The following is a 9,150-nucleotide window of genomic DNA, read 5'->3' as shown; positions in this document are numbered from 1 at the left end:
GTAGAAATATAATATCGTATAATACCTTTTGTTGTCTCTTCTAACAGTTTTGGACTTAAAGTGTCCCTGCTCCCTTTTGGTTGCTATTTACACAGAATGTCTTTTTCCATCCTTTCGTGTTCAACCAATGTGTGTGTCCTTAGATCTAAAGTGAATGTCTTGTAGATAGCATATAGTTGTATATTGTTTTTTATTCATTCTGCAAATATATATCTTTTAGTTGAGGAATTTAATATATTTACATTTAAAGTAATTACTGGTAGGGAAACACTTTTGCCATTTTGTTATTTGTTTTTCTATATGTCTTATAGTTTTTTTTCTCTTTTATCACTTCCATTAATGTCTTTCTTTCTTTGTATTTAGTTTATTTCTTATAGTGACAAGTTTTGATTCCCTTTTCATTTCCAATTGTGTATTTTCTATAGATATTTTAATTGTGGTTACCATGGGTATTATATATACTGTCCTAAAGTTATGACATTCTGTCTTATTTTGATACCAATTTAACCTCAGTCACATACAAAAACTCTACTCCTTTACAGCACTGCCTCCCTTTATGTTATTGACGTCACAAATTACATGCATATATATTGTGTATCGATGCATATAGATTCGTAATCATTTTTTTGCATTGTCTTTTAAATTCTGTAAAAATAAGAAGTGGAATTATACACTAAAATTAAAATAATATTGGTTTTTACATTTTTTTCATGTATTTACTTTTACCAGAGGACTTTATATTTTCATATGGTTCAAGTTACTGTCTAGCATCTTTTCATTCAACTTGAGGGACTCCATGTAGCATTTATTTTAAGATAAGTCTACTGGTAATGAAATCCCTGAGCTTTTGTCTGAGAATATCTCAGTTTCTTCCTCATTTTTGAAGGATGATTTTGCTGCATATAGTATTCTCAGTTGATTGTTTTTTTCCTTTGAGCATGTTGAATATATCATCCCACTGCCTCTGTATTGCAAGGTTTCTGCTGAGATATCCGCTGATAGTTTTATTGGGGAATCCTTTGTACATGTCAAGTTGCTTTTCTCTTGCTCCTTTTGAGAATCTCTTTGACTTTGGCTTTGGCAATTTGACTGTAATATGTCTTGATGTGAGTCTCTTGGCTAATGCTACTTGGATTTTATTGAAGCTTTTTGGATTTTTATATTCATGTTTCCTCAAGTTTGGGAGGTTTTCAGCCATTATTTCTTCAAGTAATCTCTCTACCCTTTTCTTTCTTCTCCTTTTGGAAGTAGATAATGAGTATATTTATTTGCTTACTTAAGTTGCATGAGTCCCTTAGTCTTCGTTCATGTTTCTTCATTCTTTTTTTTGTTTCACTCCTCAGACTCAATAATTTAAAATGACCCGTCTTCAAGTTTGCCTATTCTTTTTTATGCCTATTTGAATCTTCTGTTGAACTCCTATGGTGAATTTTTCTATTTAGATATTATATTTTTCAGTTTCATAAATTCTGTTTTTTTTATAGTTTCTATCACATTATTAATATTCTCATTTTGTTCATATCTACTTTTCCTAACTTCTTTGTTCATGATTTTTCTTTAGCTCTCTGAGCATATTTATGACAATTGTTTTATAATCATTGCCTAGTAGGTCCAGAGTGTGTGTTTCTTTAGAGGTGGTGGTGGGTCACAACATGTGAAAACTTCAGGGGGATTACAGACCCATGGATAACTGAGGACAAGGTATTACAGGCAGAGGAATATGATAGAACATCTAAAGCCACAAGAAGAGTCTGGGATGAGACTCTGGGAAACTGAGACATGTAAAAGCAGTCAATGGCAGTTAAAAAAAATGCACACACACAGTCCAGACAGGACACATGCCCAGAATATATCTGAGATCTTATGCCTTCACCCTGGGCTGATCTCAAGACTCGGGAGCCTGCTAGATAATGACTGTGTTCCTCTCAAGTCTGCAAAGACTGGGAAAGGATTGTTTTTTCAGATGCCCAATTTTCAACCACCACCACCACCACCACCACCACCACCACCACCACCACCACCACCAACAACAACAACAACAACAGTACAAGGCATACAAGAAAGAGGGAAACATGGCTCATTCAGAGGAACGAAATAAATTTCTAGAAATAGTTTCTAAAGAAACACACACACACCTGAGGTTCAATTTTTTTTTTTTAATGCCAACAGCCCCTGGTATTCCTAGGTGGTCTCAAAGATAGGCCCTGAGGTTCAAAGTTTGAGAACACTTCCTGTCTAAGCTCTAAGTCTGATGAGACAGAAACTAGTCTTATTATTAGCCCACAGATAGCCCAGAACATTGTAAACAAGTTTCATTTTGCTTCTTCTGTTTTGAGGGAGGGAACTGGTATTTGGGATGTTTTTTTTCTGACTGTGCCACACTATGCCAGGGAGGGAGCAGGGCAAGGGCAAGCAAAACACCATGAAATTTCCTACCATTTTGAATGTATTGTTTTCTTGATTGGGGGCTTACATGTTTGTTTAAATATTTGACTAGCTTCCAGAGCTCCTATAAAGTTGTTTTAGTCAGTGCATATTTGTCCATAGGGAAATATGGGCCTGGAGCTTCCCACTCTGTTTTATTGACATTATTCTCAATTATATACCAAACCTTTTGAGACTTTTGCTTTCAAATGGGATGTTTTGCTAGTAATTGGTGATAAATATGGGGGAAATTAGATAATACAGTTCTCACTACAAACTCAGATTCTGATTGTTTCTCTTTTCGCAAGTACAAGTATGGAGGACCCATCATTGCTGTGCAGGTGGAGAATGAGTATGGTTCCTATAACAAAGACCCTGCCTATATGCCTTATATCAAGAAAGTAAGTATTAGCTTGATTTATTTCTTCATATTCCTTCCTCTGGAATGTATTATGGGTTATGGTGTCACATGTGGGTCTAATACTTTTCTCATACTAATACCACATCTATCAATACTATTTATTAATTAGTGAATTCTTTCTTCATACTTTTATTTCAACAAGGTTGTCACTTATTTGTCCTGTGTTGATTGAGTTTAATTTAGGGTGGTAGTACATACATGGTGTTGCAGGGGCTGAGAATAAAGAAATTGACTTAATTAAGCGGTGATGGTTAGAGAAGTCTTCTTAGACTTCTTAGACTTCTCCTGCGGCTTTTGTTGTCCTGCAAATTAGGGCCCCTCTGCTCCTTCCTCACCAGCAGCTGGGATCAGACATTAGTTTTATTCATCTACTGGGTTATCCCTCTGCCTCTAATTTTCAAAAGAATTGGGTTGAAATAAGCAGTCTTATAATATCTGCAGGGAAATGATAGGCAAATCATACTTGCTGGCATTTCTGATCCCAAATTGCCCACAGTCCCAGAGCAGAACCTTTAAAGGTGGACAGACTCTGGGTTGAGGTCTATACTTTCTCATTGGCTCTGTGCCCGTAACATTTTATCCAACCCCTCTGAGGCTCTGTGTCTGTACAGTTCAGATACTAACTGTGAAGACTGACGAGGACAGTCTATGTAAAGTATCAGAAGGCCTGGATGACTGTAAATGTACCATAGCATTAGCAGTTGTTCTGAGTGGGAAAATGGTTATTGCCTCTCAGCACAGTCTGTTTCTTCCACTTCTTCATTATTTGATTTACAACATTCAAGGAGCACTTCCTGTTCTACTGGGCATGCACAGCATACCATGGGCATGTGACTGCGGCATGGTTGGTTGGTGACCAGATCCCATCCTGCCCAGTGTAGGGAAGGGATAACTTCCAGCTTATGGGAGCTTTGTTGAACATAGGATGCACAGAATATTTCTTCAGAGAAATAAATGCTTCATTTGAATCCCCCACGCTTTCTCTTTTGGCTGCCTCACTCCCAGCTGTGCAACAGAGCAGAAGCTCTGAGGACTGATACAATTTGACTACTCTTATTTCTCCCCACAGGCCTTGGAGGACCGAGGAATTGTGGAGCTGCTCTTAACTTCAGATAACAAGGATGGCCTGAGCAAGGGGTTTGTCCATGGAGGTACCTACATGGAGGCCATGTGTGGGGGTTGGGGGCATTGATGGAAGTACCTGGATGGGAGTCATGCAGAGTGGGGGACAGCACCCTGGCTTGGATGTGCATGCTCCCCCCAATGGCCTGAGTCACAAGCAGAGCTGTCCAGATGCCTGTCCTCCCTTTTGCATGGCACTAGGCCCTGAATCTCTGGGCTGCAGAAGATTGGAGCCTCCACGTCAGAGACGGACTTGCTATAGACAGCTCTGTAGCTGGTCTCTCATTTCTGCTGTCCACTCACACTGGCAGTGCTCTGCAGGTTGCAAGACGCAGGGAACGTGAGTTGGGCATCTGAGGTCTCTTAATGTCTCCAAGGAGGGCTGAGCTGATGAAACATTGGGCAGACTGTGAGGATGGCTTACTCCAGTTCTGCCAGAATTATAGAGATGACTGACCCTCTCTGGGGTCCATGTAGCCCCTGCAGTGACAGAGAGTTGGCCTGGCAATGAATGTACAGTCAATAACTATGGCAGCTCTTCGTCCACCAGCATCGTGTTTCTCCTCTGCCTCTCTGTTAGTGTAGATGCACGTGCCAGGTTTCTGTTTCAGGCCAGCCACTTCACACCGAGCTCTTCTCCTGTCATCTACTCAAGGGCTTGCTCAGCAACTCCCCCTTCCACCCTGTATCATGAAATTTTCTCTCTTGGGTCATTCCCACCTGTATATAAACATAATATTTCTCTCTTCTAAAAAAATATTTTTTGACTCATTTCTCTGCTCCCCTTTCAATAAATCTGCCCATGTCTATACTCACTACTCCCCTCTCTTTCCTCTCTCTCTCCTAAACCATGGCGATCATGTCAGTCCACTGACATTGTTCTTTTCAAAGTCCCAGTGATCTCCATGTTATAAATATAAGTTGTTATTCCTTGTTGCTTCTGACCTGTCTGATTTTATTTTTCAGCAAACATCAATCTCTTTTCCTTGAAACTTTTTCCTTGCTTGGCAGCCAGGACACCATTTTCCAGTTTTTCTCCAGCCTCTTGGGCAGCTCTTTCTTGGTGTTTTGTGCTGGTCACTTCTCTTTCCCTGAGCTCTAATGTTCAAACTCTTTACGACTCACTCCTTGGAATTCATTCTCCTTCTGACGGCTTTAAATAGGATCTGTGTATTGATGAGTCCAAGATGCCTATCTATCAGGAACTTTTCCTGAACTCCTGCCTTACCTCTGCCTCCTGGGCACGCCCCTGGGAAGGCCACCAGTCTCAGTGGAACCATTGGGGAACTGAACTGGTCTGTTTCCCTCCTAGAACCTGCCCCATGTTTAGTCTTCCTTTCCTCAGTAAACTGCAACCCCATCTTCCCCCAATTGCACAAGCCCTAGACCTTGTACTCCCTCTCAACTTCTTTCCTTCCCTATGCTTGACACACATCAGCAAATCATTTTTATCTTCAGCTTTATCTTCAAAATTTATCCGGAATCCAAACCACCTCAACTATTACCATCACTGCTCATTTGCATTATTGAAACAGTCTGGAACTAATCTCCTTTTTTTTTCCACTGTTGATCCCTCAAAACTTTTTCTCAGCATCCATCGCATGCTTTGAAATGTCATTTGGATCATCTCACCCTCGACCTGAACTCCAGGTATGCTCTGTCTCGTGCAGAGTGAAGCGCAAGTCCTGAGAAGGACCCCGTAGGGCCTCCCACACTGCCTCTGTGACCCAGCCAGTCATCGCCTGCTTGCCCCTGGCCCACCCTGCTCCACCCTCATGGCTTCTTGCTGTTCCTCGAACATGCTTAATGCCCCCAGCCTTCTGCTAGGTCTGCGGGGAGCGGCTGTTCCATTTCCTCCTGACTTTTCTCTGAGGTCATCTCACAGTGAGTCTTCCTTTAAGCATCCATTTGAAATTGCAACTCTTCCTGGAGCTCTGCCTTCTAACATTCAGGGTAGTTTGTTTTATTTACCTTTCTCACTGCAGCAGTAAGCTCCCTGGGGCTTGGGTCCTGTCTGTCTTGTTCATCTGTGCTCCTGTGCCTGGACACTCTTTGTGCATGAAGGAATGGCTGGCGGATGAAGGGCCCTCCTGTCCACTGCCAGTCCTTCTTGCGGGCTCCTACAACCATGCTGACCTCTGCCGCATCCCACACAACACTTTATTGTTCCTTCTGTATTGCCCTTCACTGGCTTGAATGCTTGAAGAGAGGGACTTGCATCTCTAGGCCAGTGCCTGGTGTGCAGCTGGCACTCAGGGAGTGACTGTTGAATGAATGAGTGGAGAAGGCTCTGGTCTATAAGCTGGATGGATTCTTCAAGCACCCAGACACTAAGTGTCTCCTGATGAGGACCAGCAGCCATTCCTGTCATTGCCACACGATGGCGCTGTCCACCCGTGAGTGTTTCCAATGCCTCCTGCTCTCAGGCATCTGGTCTGGAGCAGGAAGGCAAGACCCCTGGAGGCTGGTGCAGGTTTTCAGCGCGCTGGCATTCTGCAGAGGAAAGCCTTGAGTGGATTCTCAGAGACTCTATGTCCCCTCCACCCCCCAGAATGATTTTCTTTCCGTCAATTAAAAATGTAATTAAAATAACACATTTTAAAAGTTCTATGAAAGTTCTAAAAGTCAAATCATAGAAACACTTATCAAGAAATACTGTGTAGCTTCCCTCCTCTCACTCCATAGAGATGACCATTTTGAACTCTAACCTTTCTTCAGGCATTTCCTTCAAAATTCCAAATAATATACATATAGAACTCTGTATTTATTGATTTAAAAGGCTACCTACTGACCTGTTGTTCTGGTTGAGGATCTAGTTCTCTGCACCACCTCTGCCCTCCAGGTCTTTCCAGGTGGTGTAGCCACTTCCCGCTTCTGAGTGACATCGATAGTCAGTGCATGCTTGACCGACAGTGATGTCCTCAGACAGGCCTCGCACTGCCTCCAATAGCCTGCGCAGCATTTGTGAATTGGCTCGCTTTCCGTGTGCTTCATTGTCACTTTCTGTGTATTATCCCATTTGTTTTTCTTTTATTTTCAATCTCTCTTTTCTTTCCACCCTTCCCACTTTCTCTTTTAAACAAACACTTTACCAGAGATCTTCCACACTCCTATCACCAGCGTTTTTCAAAGGACTGTGCCTGTCAGACTCTCTTCAAGTCTGATTGCGCTGTAGGCAGCCTCTGCATAGCTTACCTGAGGCTGGCCTCTGTGTCTCCTGTTGAACTCGTTTCCTGGAACTTCGAAGGCATCGCTCCATTATCTTCCAACATCCACTGTTGCTGCTGAAACACAAGCACATTCTCGTTCCAGACCCTTTTATGTGTTCTTTTTATTTTTTCCTTCTCTTATTTCTAGAAATTTTTAGAATTTTCCTTTTATCCTTGATATTCTAGTATTTCATAGTGCTGTTCTTTGGTGTGAGACTTCCTCCTTTTCATGACACTTCTGGGGTTTTTTTGCACTGGAACAGTTATGGTTATCAATGGTGGGACATTCAGTTGTTGCATATGCTCCCTCCTCTTTCTTCTGATCTTTGGTCATTCCTGTTATTTGTGGATTGGACTCTCAGAGTGATTCTAAGTTGCTTATCTTTTTAATTTTTTCTCTCTTTGCCCTTTAGTTCTGCTTTCTGGGTGACTTCCTCAACTCTTACCTTCTAGTTCTTTTTTTTCTTGAGTATATATTTTTTCGCATAGCATACTTTTGAAATGGATACTATCTTCTCTCTCTCTCTGAGGATATTTTACTTTTTTTTTTTTTTTAACATTTATCTGTTCTGCTTAGTCTTCCATATGAAGAGTTTCACTCAATCGCCTGGCTCTTGACTGAGCCATTTAAGGAAGAGGCACTAGCAGGCCACTTGGGAACTAAGTGCTAGGAGAGGCTGGTGACAGGTGTGCTGCTCTGTGGGGTGACGGGGCTGTAGTCGGCTGTTTCAATGAGGGAAGCCCAAATGTCGGTGTTTGGAGATACTGTCTTTAATCCAATCAAATGTTTCCAGAGAAGGATCCTGTGGTTTATTGCTATAGGTTCTGGGAGCTGGCGGGGGGAATGGGAGGGGGGAATGTTCAGATTGTCCTTATTCTCCCTGTTAGTCTCTCACCCACATTTTGCTATGCCTGATCCCTCAAAACCTGGAGATGTCAGCTTTCCCAGAGAGTATGGTCCCCCGAGGGGATGGCCACTGGCAAGAAGGAGGTTTGATAAACGTGTGAGGTTTGATGAATGTGAGGTATCCTACCCTGCACAGTGCCTCCGATGTGAGGCAGGGACCGGTCATAACTTCTTCCATTTTCCTGGGCCATTTACCAACCCACTGCCCATTTTCACTCTCCCAATATTTTATTAAAACCATCTCTGTTATTTGTCCTCTCCAGTTCTTGTTTCTTATGGCCTTCTACCTTTTCATTTCTTTATTTTTATTTTTGTGGTTTCTCAGGAAGGATAGGAATAGATGCTATGTTCAATTAGCCATGCTAATCTCGTTGATGTCTGAGATTTCTACCCGGTCAGTTTCAGGCAGGCCTACTGTCTTCAAAGAGTTTCCACTTTAGATGAGAAGGAGTCTGGATGTCGAGTCTTACTCAGGGGGTTTCTGGAGGACAGTGACATCACAGGATAGCGGATTGGTGTCAGATGGGTCTGGGCTTGTAGTCTTGCTCTGCCGCTTAGCTGTTGTGTACCTTTGAGGCAAGTTAACCTCTGGAGCTTCAGCTCTTGCTTGTTTTTAATCACTGGTAAGCAGGAGCTGTGTCTGACAAGAGAGTGTCAGGGTGGCCAGCTGGACAGGCCGGCTCCATCTCTGTCATGTCTTTCCAGGCTCATTAGAACTAAAGCCATGGCCAGTGTGTGTCAGGCCCACTGCCCGGCAGACAGCAGCAGTGAAGGAGCCTCAGAGCCGAGTTCTGCAGCTGGGGTGGGCCAGGGATCCCGACGATAGGCCACACATAGCACATCTTTTTCAGGCATACCTTTCATTAATGCACAGCCATTTAAATATCATTTTAAATAAAAAATAATGAATACATTATGGCATAGAATAGAAAATTAGCCCTCGTAAAAGAAATAAAAGGAGAATCTTCATTTAGTTCATTACCCTGTACTAGATGCTTGAGGTACAAAGTAAAGATCAGACTCTAGGCTCCTACAAAATAATAATTAACTGAAATGCACACTCTGGT

General features: G+C 42.3%; 1 protein-coding gene across 1 annotated transcript in view; it reads left to right on the top strand.

The window, feature by feature from the left end:
* Window positions 1-9,150, top strand: part of GLB1L2 (galactosidase beta 1 like 2) — a 40,250-nt gene that overhangs the window by 20,268 nt on the left and 10,832 nt on the right. Inside the window, exons 6-7 of the mRNA XM_011381087.1 lie at window positions 2,733-2,825; window positions 3,915-3,996. Of these exons, the coding sequence (XP_011379389.1) occupies window positions 2,733-2,825; window positions 3,915-3,996 (175 nt within the window). The remainder of the gene's footprint in view (window positions 1-2,732; window positions 2,826-3,914; window positions 3,997-9,150) is intronic.

This window comes from Pteropus vampyrus, unplaced genomic scaffold (assembly GCF_000151845.1).
Source record: "Pteropus vampyrus isolate Shadow unplaced genomic scaffold, Pvam_2.0 Scaffold428, whole genome shotgun sequence".
NCBI lineage: Eukaryota > Metazoa > Chordata > Mammalia > Chiroptera > Pteropodidae > Pteropus > Pteropus vampyrus.
This window is presented reverse-complemented; position numbering and strand designations above follow the sequence as displayed.